This window comes from Euwallacea fornicatus, chromosome 12 (assembly GCF_040115645.1).
Source record: "Euwallacea fornicatus isolate EFF26 chromosome 12, ASM4011564v1, whole genome shotgun sequence".
Lineage (NCBI taxonomy): Eukaryota > Metazoa > Arthropoda > Insecta > Coleoptera > Curculionidae > Euwallacea > Euwallacea fornicatus.
Window position 1 is genome coordinate 2,720,171 of NC_089552.1, and position 27,229 is coordinate 2,747,399.

The 27,229-nt window shown below is 34.5% G+C and overlaps 5 protein-coding genes across 7 annotated transcripts in view; 2 read left to right on the forward strand and 3 right to left on the reverse strand.

The window, feature by feature from the left end:
* Positions 1 to 18: 18 nt before the first annotated feature.
* LOC136342361 (protein LSM12 homolog B-like) lies at positions 19 to 2,219 on the forward strand. The gene is made up of 5 exons (XM_066288081.1): positions 19 to 170; positions 937 to 1,070; positions 1,122 to 1,283; positions 1,332 to 1,412; positions 1,467 to 2,219. The coding sequence occupies exons 1-5, from the start codon at positions 50 to 52 to the stop codon at positions 1,539 to 1,541; spliced, it is 573 nt and encodes a 190-aa protein (XP_066144178.1). The 5' UTR covers positions 19 to 49; the 3' UTR covers positions 1,542 to 2,219.
* A 625-nt stretch (positions 2,220 to 2,844) lies between these two features.
* P5CDh1 (delta-1-Pyrroline-5-carboxylate dehydrogenase 1) lies at positions 2,845 to 8,486 on the reverse strand. Its single transcript, XM_066288080.1, has 11 exons — positions 8,319 to 8,486; positions 5,943 to 6,150; positions 5,712 to 5,839; positions 5,518 to 5,658; positions 5,292 to 5,463; positions 4,996 to 5,183; positions 4,704 to 4,926; positions 4,409 to 4,587; positions 4,077 to 4,265; positions 3,887 to 4,005; positions 2,845 to 3,831 (listed from the first exon to the last, which is right to left on the reverse strand). Exons 1-11 carry the CDS (start codon positions 8,360 to 8,362, stop codon positions 3,716 to 3,718), a joined length of 1,707 nt encoding a protein of 568 aa, XP_066144177.1. The 5' UTR covers positions 8,363 to 8,486; the 3' UTR covers positions 2,845 to 3,715.
* A 305-nt stretch (positions 8,487 to 8,791) lies between these two features.
* Positions 8,792 to 14,759, forward strand: LOC136342371 (CUE domain-containing protein 2-A). Of its 2 annotated transcripts, none has more exons than XM_066288095.1 (6): positions 8,792 to 9,032; positions 9,867 to 10,051; positions 10,250 to 10,430; positions 10,485 to 10,638; positions 10,724 to 10,924; positions 11,171 to 14,759. In XM_066288095.1, the coding sequence occupies exons 1-6, from the start codon at positions 8,854 to 8,856 to the stop codon at positions 11,276 to 11,278; spliced, it is 1,008 nt and encodes a 335-aa protein (XP_066144192.1). In that variant the 5' UTR covers positions 8,792 to 8,853; the 3' UTR covers positions 11,279 to 14,759. The 2 variants fall into 2 exon arrangements, with proteins under 2 accessions (XP_066144192.1, XP_066144190.1); XM_066288093.1 differs by having other exon boundaries at positions 8,796 to 9,032; positions 11,209 to 14,759.
* Positions 14,760 to 15,035: 276 nt separating this feature from the next.
* Positions 15,036 to 21,005, reverse strand: Lac (Lachesin). 2 transcript variants are annotated; one of them, XM_066288104.1, is made up of 7 exons: positions 20,890 to 21,005; positions 18,980 to 19,188; positions 18,370 to 18,550; positions 17,902 to 18,314; positions 17,737 to 17,827; positions 17,487 to 17,601; positions 15,036 to 16,643 (listed from the first exon to the last, which is right to left on the reverse strand). In XM_066288104.1, exons 1-7 carry the CDS (start codon positions 20,945 to 20,947, stop codon positions 16,622 to 16,624), a joined length of 1,089 nt encoding a protein of 362 aa, XP_066144201.1. In that variant the 5' UTR covers positions 20,948 to 21,005; the 3' UTR covers positions 15,036 to 16,621. The 2 variants fall into 2 exon arrangements, with proteins under 2 accessions (XP_066144201.1, XP_066144202.1); XM_066288105.1 differs by lacking the exon at positions 17,487 to 17,601.
* Positions 21,006 to 21,523: 518 nt separating this feature from the next.
* LOC136342404 (uncharacterized) overlaps positions 21,524 to 27,229 on the reverse strand; it is a 32,605-nt gene continuing 26,899 nt past the window's right edge. The window contains exon 5 of the mRNA XM_066288162.1: positions 21,524 to 27,229. Coding sequence (XP_066144259.1) covers positions 26,864 to 27,229 — 366 coding nt within the window. The 3' untranslated portion in view covers positions 21,524 to 26,863.

Below are 27,229 nucleotides of genomic sequence, written 5' to 3' on the forward strand. Positions count from 1 at the left end.
TCACCACTGTCAATTTTGGCATTTTATTTTATTATTTCTCATCAAAATAATGGCTGCCGTTTCTGATATTTTTACTGTGGGAAGTATTGTTTGGTGCAGAACTTGCTACAATGCAGAAATTGAGGGAGAAGTTATGGCTTTCGATCCACAGAACAAGACTCTAGTGTTGAGTATCCTTTTTATTAGGTGTTAAAGAGATATTCCCCTCGGTTTCCAACCCTGGTTTGCCGTCCTATTATTGCCGTATCCAAAAACTTGTTATTCGAAATTTTCGGTAATTAAGAACATGTTTTTCGCTTTATAATCGCTTGAACATGTAAGAATACTTCCATTTAACATCATTTAGAGTTTCATTAAATAAATTATGTTTTTTATAGTTATGAGTAACCTAAATAGGTTCATAAGTGTATACATGTTTAATGCAAGTTCAGAAAGCAAAATTTCGATATTTATATAAGAAATATCAATAACTATAGAAGAGAAAGAACGCAGAGAGCACTCTCAATAATGTTTTGTAGCCAAGTGTAGTGCATTGGTTAAAAAATTTGAATTATCATTGAATTTTGATCTTAGAAACAAATGTTCAAATTTTTAATCATTCTACTAGACTTGTGTCAAAAAAATACATTGAGAGTGCTCTATTCATATTTCTCTATCCCCTATAGTTACTGATATTTTTGGCTAGATATTTATACCATGCATATCCCAGAAGTATTTCTGAGATGTTCTTTGAAATCTATTTAAATATGCATATGCAAAAAAGTATATCCCCTACATGCATAGCACAATATTTTGCTATATGAGAAGCCTTTTAAATAAGGCTATTGAGGCAAAACACAAAATAAGGGAATGAACTTATATATTTATTATATCTTTATACCATAAAGAAACTACAATGCGCACATGTATTTGCCAATTCCTTAACAAAATCTTTAGAATGTGCTGCCACTAATGGCAATCCAAAATTAAATGATGTGCAGTTTATCAATCTGTCACTGGTTAGTGAACTGCAGGTGAAAAAAGAGGGAAATTGCTTTTATGATGCACCCCAAAGTCTCAATCTACACAGAGTAAGGTCTTTTGGATTTTTAAGTTAATAAACTCATTAAAACTCCATCCAGTTGAACACACGAGTTAGGAACCAAGTGGAGGAAAAAAGACGAATGTTTCAAGCAATAGCAGCCAATGTTTCTCCTGAAGGACAGACTCTCTTCATAGCCCTTTCCAAAACTATTCAAGAAGTCAGATGGAGAAATTCGGACATTATTATATGGAACCAAGAGGTAGTAATTGTACTTGCCATTTTGGGCAAATTTAAAGATAATTTTTAGGTTGTTATAAGTCCCCCTTATGGATTGGCAAATGTCAAAGGCAACACGAACAGTACTGAGCTAAGATACATATTAAAACTAGTAAGTTATCTCTTTGAGATTCTCTATTTTTGTGGTGAGTTTGAAAATATTTAGGTAGAAAAACATCTGCAAGATCTATCTCTAAGTCCCCAAAGCAGTGCAGTGCCACAGAGCACCCAACCCTCTTAAAAAGCAAAGCTAAGCATAATTTAGTGTCAGTTACAGCATACTGGTTAAAGTGTTTTCTAAAGTGGGGTAAAATAAACTTTCTTTTAAGCCATTTGTTGTATGCTTGAATCAGTATGATGTTTCCAAATAGGTAAGAAAAAATAAAGGGTCTATGAAGGTGGTGCAAGATCATGACTAGGCACCTTAAGAGCTGATTAAAAATTTTAAGTTACCACACACACATTATGAACAGCAAACAGTGCATACCACCAAACAGGGTTGACTTCAGTATTAATGATCTTGAAAAACATTAATTGAAGAAAGTAAATTAAGTCAGGCCCTGTTATTAATTAGGAACATAGTTGAATAAATACCATGTTCTATGGTTATTAAAATGTTTTTTTTTCTCATTTATCAAGTTCATCATCAAACTTTAATTGGAATAATTTGAAATAAAATAATTTAAATATGTAACACACTTCTTTTGACTATGCCAAATTTATGATAATTAATTAATATTAATTTATTACTCTCAATTTTGTTGATTTTGAAATATTATCTTTTAACGAAAACCAACGTTAATTGGATGCTTCTCGCATCCTCAAAACCTGATTTTTTATAAAGTTTTGTTGTTACACGAAAATTATAGCCCCCAAGTATTGTATTTATTTTATAAAAAAAATATAAACTCAGTATTTTTTTAGTAGTTTTATTGTAATTACGAAAGTCTTGATTCCTATATAATATCAAAAAATATATGGAACGCACGTTCACAAGATGCCCACAAAAGTGTATCCATTTTTAAGTATGTGCTATGTGTATCCCAAAAAAAATTAGTCTACGGTCTAATTTGCCGGCCAAAACCACCTTCCTCTTAATAGGCGTGAGGACATATGTGACTCCGTGCATTCCGTCGATAAATGCATGCATATGCTTATGCATCCTCAACCCTAATATAATAGTTTAGGTTATTGGTCAGGTAGTTGCATGCAGCACCATTCCGAAAAGAGCAGTCTCTTTTTATGTAGAAACTTTTTCGGAATGTAAAAGCAACCAGCACCTGAATGATTGGAGATTGCCAAATGCTTGGCGAACTTGGAGTTCCAGAAATGTGGCTAGTTGGCATTTCCAAAAAACTGGAACAACCCACAGAGTTTGACACACTGCAAATGAAGGCCTAATCCATCGTACGGCTAAGCAGCCAATAAATAACAATCTCCATGGCGGTTTACTCAGATCGCAACCTACTGGTCTATGTGCGCTGAATTGGTCTTTCTAATGAATCGGAATGTTGGAGTAACCATTCGAATAACAGAATAACAAATAACAACAAGCAAATTTATTGCTACATCAAATTTCACATAATACTTATATTATATTGACAATATGCCTAGCAAAACGAACGAAATAAATATATATATCCACATGGTTGTTACACAAGGGAAAATTATATAGTTAAGATAAACTTTGGAAAAATACTTCATGCAAACTAATTAAAATTCTCTATAAAGATAGTGTTGCCTAGATGGTAACAAAGTGTTATTATTAGGTAAACCACCAATTTTAAAGTGGCATTAATATTTTTAATTCAATCCTCTAAATTGCAATAGAGTAAACCTATCAAAATAGACAGAGGTACTGCACTACATTGTGCACCTTTAGAGACACTCAAACAAATTATAGTACATATCGACATGAATTCTAACCGTGTCTTTACGTAGGAAAACGACACGACAATCTGATATAAAGTGATGTCTAAACTACAATTTTCTATAAGGACGTCTCCTATCTATAGAAGTAGATTACGCAGCATAAGTTTTGTAACATTTAATATTGTCATTGTGATTATTCTAACTTCTGAATATCTTTATTATGCTTTCTTGAAGAAGAAAATTTCACATTGCTAACCAATACCCTCAAAATCTTGGATGCTGAGCCTCTCAACTCCTTGAAAATGTTATGTATGTATTTGTAAAAAACAAATTTAACATGACCTTGCCTTGTAAATCGGCTCTTAATAAAATGTTAAATTATAAAATAACATTTACAGGCAATGCCTAGAATATCAAAAATCCTTTAATACTTAAATTGTTTTGAGTTATTTGCAATATCGAATTATACAACTAACTATCACAAAACTTAACCGATACGAAAGTGATCAATCAAATCAATCTAAATTAAACGCTAGAGTTAAATTATTGTCTCATGTAAGGATATTCTATTTCGGACAGAGGTACGAAGGTTTCCTTCACGGATTGTGGGTTTCCCCATCTGAGGGCATAGTGAGGGCCTCCAGCTTTATCATTGGTGCCTAATTGGGGCTTGGTTCCAATATAACGTTCATACAAATACACACTTCGGCTTACCTGACATTCTAGCACCACCAAAGGGCTGTTGGCCAACTACACTGCCAGTAGACTTATCGTTAACATAGAAATTACCGGCAGTCATTTTTAAGTCTTCAATCGCACTGCGAAGGAATGCTCTGAGAAAGACAAAACAATAAGTCTTTAAAATACAAAAATGCTACCCTAAATATTAACTGGCATCACTTACTCGTCTTTGGCGAACACGGCTCCAGTTAAGGCGAATTCCGTTGTGCTGCCTATTAAATCCAGAGTTTGCTTAACTTGGCTGTCTGGATAGACGTAAATTGATAGAATGGGGCCGAAGATTTCCTCCTTCATGATTTTGTCTTTAGGGTCTTTGGACTGAACGATGGTCGGTTCGATGAAGTAACCAGTACTAACAAGTGAAGATTTATGACTGTAACTGTTTCTACCTCAAGAATTTTAGTTTAAAGAAGTTTTTGTATTAGCTTCCCAAATTTTATATTTATTATATGTATCAATATTGTCATATCGGTATATAGCTAGTCCAGATCTTACCTATCATCATATTTTCCTCCCCCAATAATTTCCAAATTCGGAGAACTTTTAGCGTGTTCAATGTAACTCGAGATTCGCTTAAAGGCTTTGTCGTCTATTACAGCCGAAGTAAAACTCGCATAATCAGTGGGATCGCCAATTTTCAATTGAGAGCGTTTGGCTAATAAACCTTCTTTCACCTGAAAAACAAGTTTAAACATTTTATGAGGTCCCTTATAATCAAATTAATACTGACTGTTCTAACTACTCAGTTGCAAACAAACGAACTAGCTCCTGTACAGTAAAAAGTACTTACCTTAGGCCATAAAGATTCCGGAACATACATCCTACTGCATGCGCTGCACTTCTGTCCACAAAACTCAAATGCACTCCTAATGGTACCGTTCACCACCGAATCCACATCAGCAGTTGGATGTATGAAGTGATAGTTCTTGCCTCCACATTCCCCAATCAATCTTGGGAAGTTCTTGTAAATTGGGATGTTTTGGCCTACTTGTTTCCATAAACGTGCAAATGTCCTACAAATCAGTAGCAATTTAAATGATGTCTCACGGACGATGATACAGTGACAGAAACGGGATACTCACGGTACGCTTCCTGTAAAGTTAATTCCTGCCAAAACGGGCGAGGAAGTAATGGCGTCACCGAATATTGGACCATCCGCAGGAACGAAGTTAACCACTCCTGGAGGAACGCCGGCCTCGAGACAGATTTTGAAGGTTACCCAATTTGACAATAAGGCAGTATCGCTAGGTTTCCATAAGACGGAGTTACCCTGAAACAAGTCTAAGTGAAAACACATTATTCCACAATACAATAATATTGAAAAACTCTATTTCCCAAAAGTTTTCAATCACATTCTCGTATTTTTTACATCACTCACCATTAATGCAGGTGTATACGCCAAATTCCCACCAATAGCTGTAAAGTTGAAGGGAGAAACGGCGGCCACAAATCCATCGATACCTCTATATCTCATGGAGTTCTTTGTGACTTTCGGGTTTTCGGAAATCGGTTGATACTTTGTGGCCTCTTTGACAAAATAAGCATTTAATCTACGGCATTCCCGGTATAACTACAGCTCCTATTGCCTTTATACTTTAATCTACCTAAAGAAATCTATCAGTTCGGCTGCCGAATCGATTTCTGCCTGAATAACCGTCTTTGCTTGACCTAACATTGTGGCAGCGTTGAGTTTGGCTCGATATTTCCCTGCCATCAAACTGGCGGCTTTCTCCCATATTCTTAGCCTATTAAATTATGTAGATATACCACCAGTTGAAGACGTTAAAGTCATGAATACCTTTCAGAAAACGGAGTCCTGTCCCACTTCTTTTGAGTTTCCGTAGCCACTTCTATAGCTTGATTGACAACTTTCGTGTCGGCATAGTAGAATTTGGCAATTTTCTTTTTGTGGTTGTGGGGCATGACCTAAAAGCCCAGATATTGAATGAAGCTGCGATGTGTGGATATATCAACCATCCACTTTAAGTGTTTGAAATGTAAAAAGATTTGTTTTAGTGCAGGATATTACCTGATATCGAACATCCTTTGTCCTAATCTCCTTATCTCCAATAACAATAGGAACATCCTCAACGTTGCTTGCCGTTTCTTTGAGGGCCTTTTCTAACTCAACGCGTTCAGATGAGCCCTTGAGATACTCTAGGACTGGTTCGTTTTTCGCAACAAAATCCTCCAATTTTACTTCTGGCACTACTGAGCCTAAACATCGCACTGCAGTTCTGTATAAAAGAATAGTTGAAACATAACTAACTAATTCAAGATTTCAAATTGCTTCATAAATAAAAAATAATAATTTAAATCTGAAAAATGAACTCGTCATGATTCCTTATTAAAAGATCTGTTTTTAAGGTCAAGATAATCCTAATAGGTAATGATTGGCAAGAGTTAATTTAAAATGTTCAATTCTCAAAACTTTTCCAAAATTTTCTATTATCTGTCAGATTCAGGACCTCTGTGTCCCCACGTTCCCCTCAACAGATGGGCAAATTATATGTGTTCAAAGAAAACATTTTCAAAATTGGAGAAAGTTGACAAGAAAACAAGTTGTTAACCATAGATTCTTTTAACGAAAAATTGAGAAAACGTTGCGTAATAAATGATGGATATCAGTATCTGAACTCATAGGAAAATCATTAATGGAAATCAAATTTAAGGACATCAGGTCAGTTTTTGTAAAGGTTTGATAGCGACTGTGATAGAAGAAGTTTTCACCTCTTGGTGAATTAGAGTGATGTAGAATGAATACTTGTACGTGTTTCAAATTTTAAGTCATATTTTAAGAACTAAAGAAGCTGTAAAGAAAAATCTTAAATAACAAAATTTTTAAACTTTCAAACTCTGTATTTTGTTATATGTGTATGTATTATATTAAAAATCAAGAATATAACTAAGAACGCATAGTCTAAAAGCCATAGATGCTCAAATTAGATATAATCAATCTTTTTATTTTTAAAACTGGATATTTTTATAAAATCAATGCCATAAAAATCCAAGGCAAGAATAAATATACTATCTACAAAAAAAGGGAATGTGAATAAAAATTTTGGAAAATATATAGGGTGTACCATAGCATGTAATATTTGAAAAAAAAGCTGCATCAGCCATAAAATTTTTAGGCCACCGCGTAATGACAGAAGAGATTTATAATCCTTAAACATGTCCTTATCCAACCTTAAACCAGAACTTACATACACCATTTCATTAGCAAAACAATTTCAATTGCCAACAGAGTGTGTGTTATGATAGTAAGAATTTTCCAAATCTCACATTATGCAACTTCTCTTGAATAATCATATTATCTGCCTCAGATACCTACTTAAAAATAAAGTGCATCTGGATGTAGTGTTGTTTTAAAAATAAATAGGAATGACCTTGGTCAACATGCTTAGCAATAACGGGCTAATCACTTTTGATGTACCTCTAACAATGTAACTTCACTTTTTTTTCTAGATATGGTTCTACCCTTTGTTTATTAATTTCTACACAAGGTTATAAAAACTATAAAGTTTTTATATGCCACCAAGTGAGATACATACACTGAAATTTGTGGGAACCTAATTACCTACTTGCTTAACTAATAATCACTTTGATATATGGAAAAATGGAGAAAAATGCATAATTCATCAAATGTTTGGGCAAAATAATTTGTTTCTGTTCTCTTTACTTTAAAGCACAAGGTTATTTACCGGCAGGAGTAACAGACAGATAGATAGTTAAACCCATGTCTTAGAACTTATCAATTGAGAGTGAAAACCAAAATCTGAACAAGTAAAGCCTTCATCCTAACAAATCAAACATTTTTCAGTCTTTACAAAGAAGCAGCTTAAAAATAGCAGAAGAGAAATTGTAATCTCATTATCAAAACCAACACTACTACATTCAATGCTCGGTTAGAAATGGCATAACTATCCAAAAATTTTTCTACTTTAGTATTAAGATTATTATGGTTATGAGTGTGGTTGCTGTAAGAATTTGTTGTAAGATCAGAACTAGTTATAAAGACCTCAGGAGCCATTCACTGACTAGATCTCCTAAATACATTAGGTACAATTGGTAACAGATAACACCTGTATAATACCTAAATAAGACTAATTTTTGAACACAAGAAAAATACTAATTTCCATAGCCATTTTATTGATTTTTGAACCCAATGGAAAATTCCATTGAACCAGCTTATGACTGTTCAATTTTGTTGGCTTAAAATATCGAAAAATTACTCTCTACTCCACAACTTTTAAACTGAACCTTAGTATTGAAAAGGGAAGTTCTCTGATTAAGTAACGACCACGAAACTAAACATTACCAAAGGTCAAGGGGGTATCCCTGTGATAAGAAGTGTTTATGAAGCTCATAAAAATTCTTCCGAGGAGTGTCAAGCGATACTGACCTTTGCATACATTGGGAGAAACCTTGTTTACACAAAGATAACATGTTGACATAAGAACCTCTTGAATTTTTGATATAACTTTTGTGTTGAAGAGCCTGCAACGATTACCTAATTCAAGTCGATTTATTTTTTTGATGCACTTTATTTTGACATCTGAACTTTACACTTGACTTGATATGACGTAATCGACCGACCTCATCGATCATTTTGTTAACGGAGACTCGCAAATCATCAAAATGGAGATTGGGGACAAATTTAAGGAGACTCAATCATTTGCAGTGCCGTTAAAATCCATCCTACTTGCATGAATTATTAATGCGGCAATTACAATAATAATGAACTACATAAAATTGAAAAATTTACTTAGTAATAATAACTAAAAGTGAAAGAAGCACTCTCTAGATGTTGCCTAAGTGTGATGACGTAAAGTTGCCCAGCTTCTATATAAGAGATATTTAGTTTTTGTTTCGTTTGACATTTGTAACATCTGTGCCTTTACATTGACAGTGACGTTACATTTGCTTCTCAGCTATCGATGTTTGGTTGGGTTTTGTTTGGTTTAGGTCTGAGTGGTTTTGAACTGGTTTTGCTCAGCTTCAGTATTGATTTTCAAAGAAATTTGCTACAATTTGTGAATAAAAAAGTACGGGAAAAGGGCATTTTCGTCTCAGGATTATTCGACAGTCAACTTTTGCTTGCTTGCGTTGCCAAAGGGTAAGTTTTATTTTGCTTTTGTTGTTTACTGTTCATTGGATCTGGACCGCTTTTTCCGTATAAGTCCTTAAGTTATAATATGTCTAAAAATATTGACTAATCTATTCAATTCTACATTTAGTTTTTGAGGAAGATACTCATTCCCTAAGGTCTTAGACCTCTTGCTGGTTTGACAGACTTAAATACCCATTTTTTCCACTTCAATACTCGTTGAATTATAAATCTGTTATGATCCAATATTATATATTGCACTCAAGATTGCAGTTTTTATGTTTTATAAGTCGAGAGTTTCCAAGTAAATATCACTCAATCATTAGTTTAAATTTCTCAGCTTTCACATCAGAACAATCTTTCTTTGGACTGAACTAGTTCAGATCCAGACCAACCAGGCGGCGAAATTTCACATGTAATCAGGAATTATGACACCTATAAGGATTCCTGTTTGAATTTCTAAAAGCTATTTCACTGTGACTAAGCTGTTTTGGAAAATGAAATTTCAAAATGCAACAATATACACAGTGTTCCGTTTAAAATAAAAAGTTGCATTTATATTCTCCATTTGTTTAAAACTACTGTCCATCTTATACCTCTGCCACCCTTTGATGGCTTTTGTATTTAAACTGTTTTTCTATCTCTATGAAGTTTAATGGTTCAATCAATATGAGACATCCCATATAAGAATTTTTTAAGACAGAGCCTGTTTTTGCAAATATTATCTCTATTTGTTATGTTTTCTTTCCTATGAAAAAGAGATCATGAGACCACAAAATTTTAAGAATATACATTTAGATACTACAGATTAATGTATTTAAATCTGTTGTGTTTTTGTTATAGCACACAAATTAGAATGTCAACAAAGATGATTGCGGACCAAGAATCAACCATTAAAGACTCTCTATTTGAGTTTGTCAGGTATCACATTTCGGATGCTGACCTCACACTTATCGACGACATCGTCCTGTCTTATGTTATCGCTTTCTTAGAAGATGTGGGCTCAGATTCTCAATTTGATGTTGATGGTAATTCTTCTTCACTTTTATAGTATATATTTTCTTGAGAGTGGCTAGACACCAGAAAAGAACTGCGTATAATAAAATTGTTATTAACTACCAAAAAACCATCAAAATTTGGTTATATCTCTGATGGTGAATATACACTGTCAATGAATGAAATAATTTAATTTTTCAATCACGGGGTAATTGGTCCGTGCAAAACAGGCTTTTGTGAAATGATGGAAGCCTACTTCCCTAAATTTGGAACAATTAATCAGAGCCTCGTGTGTCAGTGGATGTTTGATTTAGAAGAAAAGTTAAGAAAGAATGAAGGTGGTGCTGAAGTAAAAAGCTCTGGCCTGGAAATCATCCTGCCTGAGGTGGTTTCAAATAAACCTAAGCCCAGGTAAATGCGCTTTTCATCATCAAAAGTATATACTAAATTGTGCATCACTATTAGATCTCATAGCAATTCTGAGAGTGTGGAAACGCCCAAACGCGTCCATAAACTGTCTGAAATGAGTGATGGGGGATCTACGGACAGTTCCTGTTGCGATTTCCCTGATGAAATGGATATTCTACAAGAAATGTTTCCTTCAGTGTGTGCCATAGAGGTGATTAATTCTAGTAAAGGGTTCTTCAGTTTTTTTTTGTGAGGCAACTTTGAGACCCTTTTTTGAATTAGAATGATTTCTATAGGTGAAGCAGTGCTTGGCTATTGCTGCTGGCGACATAGAACGAGCTACCCAAATTTTAATCGACCGTCAGGAGAATGGGCAGTGCTTGAGCCAAAATACCACTCTAACCATGCAGGTTGCTAAGCAGACCATTGATGATGCCGAATTAAAGAATAGGATCATCGAAAGGTATTCTTATATTGATAAGGATACCTTGAATAAGGTGAGTTCTGCACTTTATTTTTTTTGAGTGTGCACTGATCTGCTAATCGGAAAACTTACAGAATATTTTGATAATTGTTAATGAATTTTCAATATATCTGCCTGACACCTAGAAAATCACCATTCTCTGGAAATATGTTCTGTTGGTTAGTCTGGTGACAAAAAACAATTAAGAAATTCTGAAATGTTCAAATGTTTTTTTAAAAGTGTTTTTCATCGTATTTATTATATATTATTAATCATGCAGTTAGAAAACATCGTTTCTCCACCTCTCATTTTAAACAGGAATATCGTCCTGTGGCACCCAAAGTGGAACCCAAGAAATTGGTCCGTTACCGCGATAATAAAATCGTGAGCCTCAAAGGCGAGCGTTACACCGAGGTAAAAAAAGGTGACGACGTTGAGGACATCTCCCTAAAGAAAAACAAAAAGAGCCAAGCGCACACCCCGTAACCAAGTGGTAAACGGGGCAAAAGCCATTGTACCCCCTTTGCTTTCGTACCTCGTAATAATTTGTTATTTAATTCGACTGCCCTGTTACTTTTAGTTAAGAACCCCCACTCGGGATGGTTCTCACTGTTTTTTCTGAATCTCATATTCCCTAGTTGTTTCCTCTTATGTAAGTCAGTTTTAAAACGGTCCCTAGTTGTATTTCCCTCATTTGATTTCCTTATCGTTAAGTTTATTCGAAAATACTCCCAAGGGTTTCTCGATAGCGCTCTATCGAGTTTTACAGGGTCGTCCAGTATTAGTTTTCGGACGTCCTGGGTAGGTTGTGTTGTATTCAAGTGTTTCGTAGTTAGCTGTGAAAAACGGTTTCGTAGATCTGCACTAGGGTTGTTTAGCACTTGCAAGGTATTTAACTAGCTATAAGGAGCAAGTGTTGGACTGGGTACGGTGGTGTCAGCAACCAAAAAAAACTTAAATATTAAAGGGTTTTGTTTCATTAGTTTTTATCCGCCGCTGATGACCATGTTGTGATATATTATCAATCGATTAGTTATAGAGAAAACTGACAGAATTGAGAATGAGTGGTGTCTATCTAATCTGCTCTAATACTAAAGAACCAATTACAATAATTTCAAGTCCGGACAAATCTGTGAAGAACTATACCAAAAATCGACAATCACTGTATACTACATTACCACGTAATATTCAAATAGTTTTTCTTCGTGTTAAATTATTTATGGGCATATTTAAATATTCCACGTAAAGTGAAGTTCATTTTCTATCTATCTCTCATTTTTATGTTTTTTATGTTGTTACAGATCACTTTAATATTATAAAGAAGTTTTGTAATAAAAATGTGATAAAAATGCATGGCAGTCCCTAAGTCTGGTTCGACTACTTGCTCCATTTCGATGTTTACACCATAAGTATTACTACTTAGAATAAGTCCCAAAAACTAGTCATTTTATTTAATATTAATAATGAGTTTCAAACCGGAGATCTTACTGCGATTGTTGCTCTATAAGAGTTTCAGTCGTTATTCCATATGGAGAACATCTTTTATCTCCGTTCCAAAATACTCTCAATGGATGATTTTTCCGCGTTACAGGGTATCTGTAGGTGTTTGTGTAAAAATAATATGAGTGTAGCTGTCTTCCTTCAGCAAAAAGGTCAGGCAGTGCGATGTTTCGACTGTAAGGTGGTATCGTATGTGCCCTAATTCTATATCTATTTATTAACTTCACAAAAAGTATGTTCACAAAAGAAACAACCTGTGATTTGTTTATAGCTGCTGATTATTTTAGGATCTCGAATATTTTTGGGGATATAAAATGTTGATAATATTAAAATTTTTTTAAGAAACACTCCATATTCAACAAAAATATAGGTTTCCAAACCAGAGAGCAAGTAACCATCATCCATATATTCCTTGGGTCATATGTGTAGCAATAGCAAAGCAAGTTTACCCGGCTTAGCGAATCGTTGAATATAGGAACCTATTGGAGCATATTATTAGAACTTGCATAGGATATATTATATATGTACGTCTTCGGAATATGCAGAACCGCACATTCTATGTGTTTTATAAATTCTAAGTAATTCACGTGCAACAAATCTTTATCTCTTACCGTTTTCGAGATAATAGCGTCCGAGTTTATCATAGCAGCAACAATGTGTTTGAATTTAGTTTCTATTGAACGAACGTCAATCAATTACGAGAAATAATTCTCATAAATAAATATAATTTGATCTACTTTATCGAGAGAAGCAGATTATTGAAAAACGGCGTTACTATTTTTTTATGCACTACAATATCTCGAAAACGGTTGGCTGCTTTACAGTAATCGTCATTCATCAAGTGAATAGAAAAGTCAAGGGGAATTGATTTTTGATAAAAAAAAAACTCACTGCTTTATTGTTTCAGAGGTACTAGGTTGATTTTAGAAATGGTCTGGGAATACTTTGGATTTTTATTTACAATTTTTCACTGAAAAACCATTTTATTATTAAACTTTTTAGCTTAAAAATGCGTATATCATTCACTTTATTTACGAGCAAATTCTATTTTAGTTTTTAGATGAGTACGTATTAAAGCGGATATATGTCAATTTTTCTTGATTTTCTCCACCTAGTGCCGTGATTTTGTTTGTATAAACGTATGTGATCATCGTCACCTAATATACAATCTCATATACAGAAAAAATCATGCTATTAAGTGGATGGGAGGTCAAGGCGAAAAATCATATACATGAATTCAAAGGTACGACTGGGGCCATTTCTAGTTCTACTTAATTAGGTGATGCTTACTGCGTAAGTACCTGTGTGAATGGAGTATATTTTTGTTATACGCCCATCGCAGCTACTTTCGCTAACCTAAACTAACTGAAAAACAAATAATCAAATCTTTTCAGGCAATTTACTGAGAATTATTCGAGAACTTTTAATGCTCAGCGGCGTAAGTTACTTAATTGAATAAAATATTTATTTTCTGCAAGAAATAGTTTAAGTTTGGAATTTTTCGCGTTTACAGGCGTGTAGGTACAAGGACATTTTGTAATTTTAATTACCTTATATATATTGCATCCAGGACCTGCTTTATGAGGGGCAGGGATGGGCGAGGGATTTTTCTATCGGCGGTGATTAAAAATTTTGCCCAGGGCGCTAGACTTACTAAGGTCGGCTCTGATTGTGCCCATTTGTGGGTAAACGCCTAAAGTCTCAAACCTAAGTTACTTAAGTATTCCTCATTCACTTATGATTAGTAATGTAAGTTTCTCTCTTATTTTTATTGTAGGGTAGAAATGTCTCTTAATTTGTAGACTGCAAGTCATGTCTTTTTTGTAAGTTTTTATATACTTATTTTAGTTTTAAGCTGCATAGCAAATACATGACTTTTTGACTTTCAGTCAGTTATGCCAAGTGCTTCAAAAACGTATTCCACATGTAATGGTTGATGTATTGTATACACGATATCCGGGATAAGAATGCATTCTACAAGAATATCGTAATCTATAGGAGATAAAGAAGTTATCAACTGAAAAGAAAGACCTGTCTTTCTTCTAGGTTAAACCACTTGTTATATAAACAACCATTTCAATGGATGGGCTCATATGGTACACAAGATGCGTGTAGAGTCCGTTCTTATCTGGAACGATTTGTATAAAGATATTTGTTAATGAATTTCATAGCTTGAAAAGTTGCTTTCTCCAAGAACCTGGTTATTGCTGTTGGAGCGTTTTTGGAACATCTTATATTTATATTATGTTTTATATAAAAGTAAATTATTAAGCAGAAATTATTGAACTGATGAGATGTCACTAATATTATACTCGTTTTTGTATTTGTCCCTATATTTGATTTTTTAATACACGAATTTCTCAAAACAATGGCCTTGTTTTTTTTCCAATTTTTAAGCCCAGAATTTGCAGTTCTAACAAATTTAGAAGTGCAAAGACATTAATACACCCTTGCAAAAGATAACAACTTCAAAATCCATAGCATATATAAAATTTATTGATACGGACAAATGTGGCCTAATTCACTGGTATATATAACTCATTCTTTTGCCCACAGCAGTTCATTGCGCGGCTTCCCCTATTGATGTTTGTAGTTACGTACACGTACGTTGGGAATTCCTAAAGTGAAAATAAAAACCAAATAAATTATTTCGTACGTTAGTTTAATACCGGTGTTATCAAAATAATAACATACATATACATAGACATGACACGTGCCTAATAAAATACAATAATATACAAATAAAACGCCCACTAGTACGAGCAACAAAGTATATTAAAATCGGTAATAAATAGAGAAACCATGAAAGCCACGGAACATACACAGGATGTTTCCTAAGCGTACGGCGAAAATTTAAGTACATTTTTTAATACAAAATTAGATTCCTTAGGAAAATTAGAGTTCATCTGAAAATTTCAGCCATGCGCCCACGGGGCTGACATTTTAGAATTTAGCACAAAAATTTTTCCCAAAGAATATACCTTTAAATTTGCGTCGTATGTTTAGTAAACAGTAGTTATAAAAATAGAAAGTTCATTTAGCTAAACGTTCGAGATAACCCAACTGTCTCTCTCCCTTGCCTCGCGTGCCCGCTGGAACCTTCGAAATCAGCGAATGCATCACGGACTTTGTTTAATTTAATAACATGTTATCGAATAAAAGTTAACTAAATAAACGGCGAAGTGTGAATACACATGGTCTCTTCGGGTCCCATCGGCGTTGTTTTGCTTACTCAGCGCGGCTGACTGAACTTTCTTTTCATTTATGTTCGGTGACCAAAAATACTTATTCCACGAGTGAGATAAAATAAGAAGTATATAATTTTTTGGGCTTCAAAACAAACGATTCTATTATCTGGAACGTCACAATTATCAGCTTATAATTTATTATAACACCTAAAGTTGCAATTTAAAAAAGTAAATCAAGACTAGATTGTGAGTATACTAAATCCGTCTTACACGGAAACTTATTTCTGTTGATAACTCAGTCTTTTTTTGGGAATATGACAAAATTTTCGAGACAAATTGTCCTGATACGATCGAGAATCTTCCAAATATTACATCGACCACTTCTCCTAGCCTAACCTAGTATATTAAATGCTGTATTACCATAAATGCTATTAGGCGTTTCACAATTACTACCAAGCTTAGTTGCCCTAAAAAAATATACTCAGATATACATAGAATTCAAGTTAAATATCCTGCAGTATAAGTATACACAAACGTTTTGGTTGTGTCGTAAATAATCAAGTTTCGATAAGAATATAAACAATTCCTAGTTTGTAAAATCGTTAAAAAAGTGTAAAAACGTTAATTTTCTTAAAAACACTTAAACCCTATCTACGATAATTTGTACAAAATCGATGCCTAAAAAAGCTATTTGAGATTATTCAACTAATCCCAATGAATGATTGAAAGTAAAAGTTAAAATGTATCTTTATTTAGACTAAACAACCAATTTATTCATAATAAATTTAGACAATGAAATTGACGTCTAAAAAACTGGTACCGGTCACAACCTTTATGGTAGCTAAGTCTTCATATAAAAATTAATTACAAAATAACTTAAGCAGCAACATTTGAAGTTGAAATTGGCAAACAATCCATGGCGCAACTGCCATTGAGTCAATTAGTAAATACAATATATACTACTAGTTGCCAATAATATAAATAATATCAAGTGAGACGGATAAATTTTGCTACTTTCATTTTTCCATTGTAGTCCTGGATAGTTAACGTTGGGCATTGAGATTTCTGCAAAAAAAAGGTTAAAAGTTAGGTCGCGTCCACAATAGCCGAACAAACACAGCCGAATATATTCTTTTGCACATGTTTGTTTAGTTTCGCTTCAGAGCGCATTGTGTATACACCGTCAAATCAAGCAGGTCTTTTTTTTATAATTATTATCTTGCCAATTCTAAATACATCCATAACATTTATACAGGTCAATTAGGTATAAAGTCTCAAGTGAATGTATATTCCTGAGATGCATCTTCACTTGAGTATTGTACTTTGCTGGAACCGAACACCCACGTTTCAAATTTAGGCTTTTATGCAAGATTTTCCACGAAGTTAGCTGAGATATTGTCTAGATCACCCGCCAGATTATGGCTTAGTGTAACAATATTGACTTCCGATTTGGCATCCCGATGTTTGAATTTTTGTCTCATTCAATGCGCAAATAGTAGTTGACAACAGGAACACAACTGACATTAATTCAGCAAAAACGGGTATGTCTATTTGTGTGCCGCTGGCTTCGTCAAAGCACGCAACGGAGATTTGGGATAAAATGGTCAAGTGAATATGCACTTTTTAATGTACCGCCAAGCGGCCGAAAACGAGCGAAGAAATAATACTACACACACATACAGTCAAATGCTTCGCTTGACTATGTCCGTTCGTTTGATGTATACGTGGCTTCGAAGATCTTAGACCTTTCTAATGTTAACTGAAACGTTCAAGGAGAATGCAAGTCTCGATTAGCCGTACAAAATGCAATGGTTTTATTAGCCATGCTTTATACTCAGTCAGTTTTACTTTATTGTACATAATATCGAAATAATTCATTAAAAAAATCGATACACTAAGAATACTCACCTATATAAGAAAATCAAGAAAGTAATAAGCAGCGCGGCAGTACTCGTAGACAAAGTGGATGCGTCTCCATACCGAGCAGATCCACAGGCAGGTGGACACACAGGAATTATGGATTCTACAGATAAACAAGGCAAAATGCAAGATCTAACCTACTAAAAAAATCGACTACTATAAGATAATGAAAATAAAGTAAACTTTCAATATCATGCCCCATACTTTCAGCGAAAAATACAGATCCCTAGACACTTACCGAAAAGTTCCACTTTTCCCTCTGCAGTGCCCAATTTGTTTACTGCCTTACACACATATACGCCGTATTGCTTCTTCTCTATTGTGATCACCTGGTGAGAAATTAATGTTTTACTAGATTTTTAGAACTTATTATACAACATCGGTCTGAGTTGCCCTCACTTACACGCAGTGTGGTATCTGTAAATTCATCAGCAACAGCAAAATGTGAAATTTTAAAATGTTGATTATTTGACAAAGAATTTCCATCTTTCTCCCAAGTTATTGCAGGCGGTGGATAGGCTTCCACATGGCACTCAAGATCCATATCGTATTGAAGGGCTTGTCCTAACCTTGGCCTCGGAACAGTCACCACTGGAGGAAACTCAACTTCGACGGCTATGTTTCGCTTAGTGCCACGCCCAACTCCATTTTCAGCTACGCAATAGTAGGTGCCCCTATCTTCCTTCCTTATGGCCTTAATTTTCAACTTATTGCCTCGGTATATGGAACCTCCTGTAGGGAGGATAGCATTGTTTTCACGTCTCCACGAGGTCTTTGGCGGTGGATACCCTCCAGCGTAACACTCCATTTCAACGACTAAACACAACGGTCGTTTTAAAATTATAGACATTGAACCCTTTAGCAACCCTACCTTCGCCTTCGGAAACAACGACAGAACGAGTGGAATTGTCGGAAATAAATGGAGGTCGGCGAACTTGGACCTCAACTTCAGCGCTTACTTTATTGGTGGGGGATATGAGGATCTGACAGGCGTAAGTGCCGGCGTCAGTCTCTTGCATGTCTTTGATTTGAAGCACATATGTTGAGCTTGTCTATATTGACAAAGTGATAATTAAATTGGTTGTTAAAACTACTCGGTGGCAACAAAAACTGAAGAAATAGTAAATAAAATAAACAAAAATTAGCAAAATTAAGAGTATGGTCTGAGTCCTCCATAATAATAAATAATAATACATTTTTAGTTTTAAATCTTAGGGAATTTCAGAAGTTGAGCACATGCTTTTACACAAATAAACAATAAATTTGGCGTGAGTGACCATTCTCCCAAGATGAACAGACTGCTAATTTCAATGCTTTGCAATATCTTATACATGAATACCCTTCAGATTCACTTAATTTTGGACTTCACTATTTCTATAAACTCCTGGAAAAGATACTCTATTTGTTAGAGAACCAAACCCAAAAATAAAGAAAATAAATAACCTACCAAGGTTCGCAATTTCTTACTTTTGCTTACTTACTGGATCATAACGAAGTGAAAACCTAGAATCATGTAAAATAAGAGTACTGCCAGTAGAAATAGGCAGGCTGTTTCCATGGTCCAACTTCATCCATATCACAGAATAGTCCTGAGTGTACTGTACAGAACATGACAGTTCCACGGTACCGCCAATGTCCTTAATTTGAGTCTGAGATATATATGATATCGTTGGTGACCTCTGAGCATTTGCTTTAGAAATAAAAAAAATATTGCATTGGATTAATGTAACTTAAAAGAGGGACAATTACAATAATAAACATAAATGGCAGTGAGAATTTAACTACCTGCTTTGAAGTGCGAATTCTCAAGTAATAATATGAAGAATAATAGACATAATAATTTAAGGTTGACTCATATAACTAACATGAAAGTAATGATGTCCAGCTAACTGAACACATTTAAACTTTGACCTGCTAAAATGGGTGGAATTTAATTCAGTTAAATGTCTTGAAAATTGAGATTGGTTTGTTGTCATAAACTAATGAAATTTTATTGACCAACTCATATCAGCTTATACCAGTATCACGAAGACCCTATTCTCTTAATGAAGAGCAAAATGTGTGTCTTCATATATGGGATCTGGATTTCCTATAATCTATTTATCCTCTTTGTGGTCTAAAAGAAAATAACAAGATCATTGCAATCATATTATTTTCATTATACATTAGACAAATGAACTGATTAGGATGGTCCTAATGCGCCAATCTACTACCTAAAGGCATTTTACTGAAACGCATTTTTGTGAAGAGATAATGATACGCACATTTTACTTTAGAACCCCGTTTTTTACTTTAGACCAATATAAGGAACTTTGTGGTCATAAAATCATAAAAAAGGCCAATTATTTGGAGAGACGAGAGGATTAGTAATCACGATCTTTATTTTGTCACATATGAATCAGAAATTAAAGTTTCAAAAGAGAGCAGGAACAAAATTCATGAATCATAAGGGCTTGTTCATAGATAATTAGTGGGATGACAATTGAACTATAGTTAACAATTTGTATATAATTTTTAATAATAAAAAAGACCTATTAAATTTGCAAACTTTATATCAGCACTAAAAAACTACCAATAAAAAAATCTATGATATATTAGTGTTTAAACAACAAAAATCTATAAAATACTGTCATGCAATCTTTTACAATAGCTTAAATAGGGAATCATGCCAGGAAAACAAATCTAGTCAACAATAATATCTAAACTCCATAAATTTATGGAAAAGGTGCTACATTAAGCCTGCAAGACAGTAGGGGGCATTTTTTAGTACATCTAATACAATTTCTGCAATATATCATCAAACTGAAATAATATTGTTGTGAATGTCTATCAGCACCAAGCCTCCAAGCCTAAGGCACATATCAAATGCACTGTGTAATTTGCATTCCAATACAAGATAATTACATCTTGGAGAAGTGCAACCACATCATTGTATTCATGCTTTGTGTTGGTATTTAAGGTTTGAAATAACATGATAAGCTCAGTGAGAATTGATGGGGTCCTATATGGGCATTAAAACATACGCGCTTAAAATAATGACGCTTTCCAACTTTCCACTTGTACTTTCCCTCACCCCTTTGTATACTAATTATGTTGAACATAGGCAAATTTTATAACTGAAACTTGTTAAATCGATTTCCGGAGATATAAATTCAAATTACTTAGAAATAGTTAAATACAAGAAATTTCTCAGAAAACACTAATTTCCCGAACTATGGGAGGAGTTTCCTTTTAAATTCTTTGTTAAGCGGTAACTGACTGCTTATGCTTCCTCGATTTCTGAGAGAAATGGCATTAAATTGTGGGAAAAACCGAATTTAGCGTACAGTACGTTATAGGCGGTTTATAGCAGCTTATCTTATCAATAGATAACATGCTGAACACTTCTTACCGTTATAATTTATAAAACCGAAAAGAGCAAACACAACCACCACCTTTGACACCGCCATGTTGTTTTGATTTGGTTTGGCCTTGGCTTGGCGTTTTGACTTTTACTGAACACTTGACAAATCGCAGAGGTATTCAAAGCCACCAGCCAACGTATTTGTGCTTGTCGAGACAATCCAGTCTATCCTTGTCGTACTCTTTGATTAGAAGGAGATAAGTAGATGCTCCTACTTCGAAATCGTTGAGATTCTGACAAAATGAATATCAACGAGGCGCAACAGCTGACTAGAATTTTTGGAGAAATCGCAGGAGACTTAATTCAAATTTGAATATTTCCCTTCGTTTGTAAACATTTTGAAATTTATTATAAAATCCATTACAAACCACAAACAATTCTCCAACGCGAGCTATGCGCTTATAATATTGTGGAATTTTTTAGAGTTCAACTTCCAATGCTTTTCAATACTTGATTTTCGACGGTATAATTGGTTTGTTAATAATAAAGGAAATAATAATAATTATTATTATTTCATGATTATTATTACCTTTGTTATTACTCTTTTCATTATAAGTTATTAAATAAAAAGCCGAAGATTTTTTAAACTTATTTTTTATTTTTATTTTTATACATACATCACAAATATACTTTATAAGTAAAACTCCCCTTACTTCATCCAATATTTTATATGAGTATTCTTAATAATTGATTTCCTTAAAGAAAGACTCGTAGTAACGTGTATTATAAAGATGTGCAAGTGATGAGTGAAATAGGTACATATTTTTTTTATTTTTAAGAACGCTATTAATCATCTTACATTGCAAAACATGACCAAAAATAAAGTAATATAAAATTGAGAACTAATAACAGTAACAATTAAAAACAACTATTAATGTTTATAAAAATGTGAAGGCACAGAACAAAAACCAAACAGACATTCAAATAAAATAATGGCTAGTATGGGGGCTGCTGCGTTAGTTATGGGTTGCTGGCTTAACGTCAGAGTTACAAAAAGTGTAATTGATATGTAACTCGTAGATATCTCCTAGCCATGAACTAACAAAGTAGCCCTGAAATGAGCATGAATAAACTTGCACAGTAAAGTTTGAGCTAGTTGTCAACATCAAAAATATTCATATATTAGTGCTGTACAAAAACTTTGGTGCAAAAATAACCGATTTTCGTAACTTACGCAATCCATAGCATATTTTAAGAAATGTCTAACTCTGCGACGAAATTGTAACATGTAATGCGGTGGTATGAAGATTGAAGAGCAAAGTTATTTTGGAGTCGTCTCTACGCAGCGTGGATACATATATATATTGGGTGTTCATAATTAATGATACACAATTGCACCACAGATTCCTGGCGTAAAAATAATAAGAAATAAACTAAATTTCATATATCGAAAAGTTGCGAACAACCGAGGTGCAGGGCGACAAATTTGAATCTCATTTTACAGACACACTTTACGTAATGGACTTCTACAGAACTCGTATAATAATAATTTTCTTTAAATTTACTAAATATACTCAGATTCTTCATAAATTTTGACTTTAACCACATTAAAAGCATAGAGTGGGCATCACCGCATCATTAAAGTGTAAATATCTCGAAAACGCATTGTTGCAGCGACATCCATCAGCTGCACTTTTTTTGTTTAGAAAGGTTGGCGACATCAATTTTATGAACCAAAACGTCTTTACGGCGTATATAAAAAGTCATAAGCTTCTAAATCCAGAAAAAAACAACTGTTCAACCTACATAAAAATTCCCGATATATTCCCGACTGAAATATTCCTAGAAGCCCAAATTCTGTGCAAGAAATCTGTTTTTATTTTCGTATATTCAAAAATAAGTAAGCAGTTTTTAAGATTTGACACCTTGTATCTCTCATTAATTATGAGACACTATGTAAAAGTGAATATTTAAATATAAATAATTTTTTCCTGTTCTCATTTTTTGTAACTAGAAATAAAATCTCACTGATTGAGCAAAGATACTAGATGTTTTTTTTAGTAAACGACATTGAATGCATTAGTACCACAACAAAATATTTTAAAAAATTGAGCAATGATGCTATGGGTCATAAGTTGCGGTATAATGTATAGTTTATTATAGAATCTACGTTTACAAACAATAACTAGAAGACTAAGTATTTAGTAGATTTCGTATTATTGCCAACAGTAGTTGAAAATATGTACATCCGTGATGGTAAATAATCAAATATTTACATACATTTTCTAGAAAAGTTCCATGTAAAGTCATACCTACCAATAATAGGAATTCTGTGTGCATGGGAAAACGTTGAAAGCACCCGGATTGTAGGTGCCCGTGTAATTAGGAAAGATTGTGATTTTACTATACATATTACAATCTACGATTCTCATGTGACCCATCCTTTAAAATCACTGACGAAATTACGAAATGACAATAATAACAATTAGGTTCAATTAATAACAATAATTAATTCGTTTAATGAATTATGAACAAACAACCCTTCAGTAACCACTACCTATTGCAGATAGCTACCTATCTTTTTACCTATTGGGCCAGCTAAGCGCATAATAATGATCCAAACCGAATTGTAGAATAATTAAAACAGTGAAAGATAATCTAATTAATAATCTAATAAATTTTAAAGTAAGAATTTTTTAGAACTTTCGCCTTATTATGGAAATTGGTTCTTGAGTTGAGGTGCCCTTTGAGTAATAAGAAACTAAGCTTCGAAAACTTTTTTTGAAGCTGGTGATTCTCTGTATAGCGCAACATTACGAGCGCAAATCGGGACTAAAGAGCACATTAAATTAACGCAACAAAAAAAGTAACAATATAACGAAAGGAAAAATAAAGAATGACGACTTAAGTAAATTGTAAATCCCCTTAATTAGACTTACTATAAATTTCCGCATGCTGTTTTCTTAACGTAGGGAGCAACAATCTTTTTTGTTTCTTTTTGTCTTTTTTTCTCGATAACTTTTATTTGTTTTCGTGTGTTTTTGGCAGGCATTTAACCAAATGGCAGCTACTAGGCAATTAAGTTGCCAGTAGGAATTAGTAACCTTGTGGGCCCTTTATTCTCTCCCTTCTCTGTCAATAAAGTATTTTGCAGTATCTTTATTTCGCAGTTTTACAATTCACATAATTTATGTTTAGTTGTTTTTACTTTCGGTATTTTATTTTTATTTTCCTGTGCAAGTTAAATGATGAAGGAACCAATCAACCCGGAGAAGTCGAAATCTATTGCTGTTAGGAATTCGATTTTGAAATTTTTCACTACACGAAGGACCCCAACCTAAGAACCAATCCCCATGATATCATGAAAGTCCCAGGATGCCGCAGCCTGTAAATGTTGCGAGTGTACAAGAAGATTCGCAACACAATGGACGGACGACATGTGCATGCAAAGAACCTTAAAACATACCATTTGATTTTTAATATGAATTTTTCCCCAGTCCTCTGGTTGTTGAGATATTGGCCTCAGAAAACGTTTTAAAAAATTGAAAAAAACCGTGCAGTTCAACAATATTTTAACAGAAAATTTTGAAAATTTTACTGATAGCTAGCTTAGCTTAGTAGAACCAGTAGAGCTGGGCTTTGAGGCCCTCTACAGGCACTTATCTTGTGCTCATCGCGTTGCAAATCATCCTGTATAATTCTCTTGTCATATCTACCAATGCCATATCACATCAAAACGTAGATGATCTATATCCATCTACATGTATGGTAACTGAAGTTAAAGGACTGTTGTAAATCACTGACTTTAAAATTATTTATAATCAAATTAATGCAACATTATCATGTCATACATTCAACAAGAGTTATTGAAACATACCAATATTGTTTAAATCATTTACTGAAGTTAAACAATGTAAGTATCCTTATTCCGACTTTACGTTTTTAGGGGAAATATTACTAAAGAGTTTTAAGGGTGAGATTCTAATTAGAGACTCGTTTTCACCATGATAGCCGTCGTAATAGTTGTTGTTATAGTGACTGTTATCAGAAAAACAATAATCTTATAGTCAAATCGATAGTCCTTATTGCAGCGTCGCGACGGCCGCGTCATTATCATCATACCCGTTTACCTTTAGCTGAGGGTACTCTCATCTTAAGTAAGAAACTACCTTGTCTTCTGAAGTGAATCCTCTCCAAACCCACCTTAGATTATCAGAAAATCGTCCATTGTCTCATACACCAAACTGGAGGTTCTGAGTCGTCTTCTATTCGACCGCTGCATCAAAACACTCAGGTTAACCAAGGCAGGGCTAAGATTAGAGAAATGGAAAAGCCTAAGAGAATTTTCGTGGGGGGGGACACCGCGGATATACTGGAGGGATGAGATCGATGATAGCCAGGGGCTTCGATCCGGAACTAGTACCTGCACATAATAAAGAAATCCGAAAATTGCACGTGCTGGTTCTGCGACCAGGTAGATGATCTCAAGCACACAATTTTCGTGTACCAGAGGTTTATGGAAGAGTGGGAGAAATTGACGTGGAACGCCCAGCCAAGAGAGAGCAACACGGTGAGTATTAAAATGAAAATCGAAAAAACCTGAAAAGGAGAATAAGAAAAAATGAGAGAGGCCTAATAATTTTTCCATCCTCCTCCCGAAATAATGTTCACGCGCTCCCGGGGGGGATTGGGTGAAAAAAGGGAAGGAGTTTAGTCAATCGGCGATCCCGGAGGGAACCCAACCCGACACCATGTGAGCACACAAGAACGCTCTATGCCAAGGCCACATGTCTGATCATGGGCCTTTCATGACTCAGGGTCCTGAGCTGACCCATATAACAACGTTCTTGTAATGGAGTACTGAGATGCCTTGAATGCAGGAGGTCTTGTGAAACCAAGGTTAGACAGCTTTACAGAAGGTCGTAGTAGACACCAACGTGACGATCCACGCGATTTCAATTATTCTACATCTCATATTCTTTTTGAGATCTTCCATGTGGAGGAATTTTTAAATGTTTGCTTTCTCATTAAGGTCATATTGCGCCGTCTAGGCAGTGCGAATATATTAGATCTTGATCCTGAAGTAACTGGTATGATGCCCAAAGGATACCCTGAACTAACTTAAGAGAAGGGTGGTGAGACAAGAGCGATTTTTCATAAGTAACGTAAATGCTCAATGGAATTACATAATTCTAAAGTCCCCAGACATACTTGAGTTTTATCAGTCTGAGAGAGAGAAAATCGGCCGAGTGATTGCCCTCTAACCCTTTGTGACCAGGGTGAGGTTTTGCATGTTCTTACTCTCTCTGAACTATTCTGAGAATATGCTTTATGATTATTTGTGTGTAGACTTGCATGACACAAATATCGAGTTGAGGTTCACAGGAATAATTTCGTGAGAGTACCATCATCTTGAAAAAGAACGTTTACTTCAGACTTCCATGGCACAACTAGGCACTGAAGTGTCTGTCGTGAGAGTAGGTACTATCACAGTGAAAACAAGCCTTAATATTTTGATGATTTATCTCATCATTGCAATTATTCACAGCTTCATTAACGAATGTATTTATTTTGTGGGGTCGGAAGAAAAGCGATGGCGATCTTCCTCTGGTGACTGATTTCCTACTCCTCCATCTTCAGATTCCATATGGAATCAACCTTGTAAGTATCAGTAGGGTAATGCGCATTTCACGGTCCGTTCATCAAATATTTAAAATTGGAGATAGGGCTAGTGCAATGATTGACCTTACTGTTTTCAGTTGACCCTATTGACCCTAACAACTTTTAGACTTATTTCGCCTCTCACCCAAATATCTCAAAGAACCATAATAAATTCAACCATCTGCTCTTTCTCTCTTTCACCCTACAAACATCAGTCTTCTCAGCAAACAACGAATAACGGAAAAATATACCACATTTATCACATATAAAACTTTGGTCTAAACGTGTTCTAGTAGGATACGGTGATATGGTGTACTTAAACACTTCCCTAGTCAATAAAACCTTACCACTAAACAGCATCTTATTGCGAATGTGTGTAATAATTGAACGTAGCCAAAATTCCAGCTATCGTCAGTAATAAACCCTGAAAACATCCCTGAGGCCTAGATCCTGCGTTAGGCCAGTGCAAGTGCTGATTTTTGATTACTTGATTGCTGTCCACTACTGTAAAGGTGCGAGTTACATTTAGAGCTGGGGCGATATTTAAATTGAGTCCTTCTATGGAGGAAATGCAGGTCAGGCGATTTTGAGAGTTGATGTTCCATAAGGATGAAGTGCGCTCCAAAGTCATCCCTAGTTGGACCTTAGCTCTTCGTAGGTTCAACTTATGGAAAGGTTGTTGTTTTTCAGGATTGCCGATTTTTTCTGTTATATACATTGAATGGAC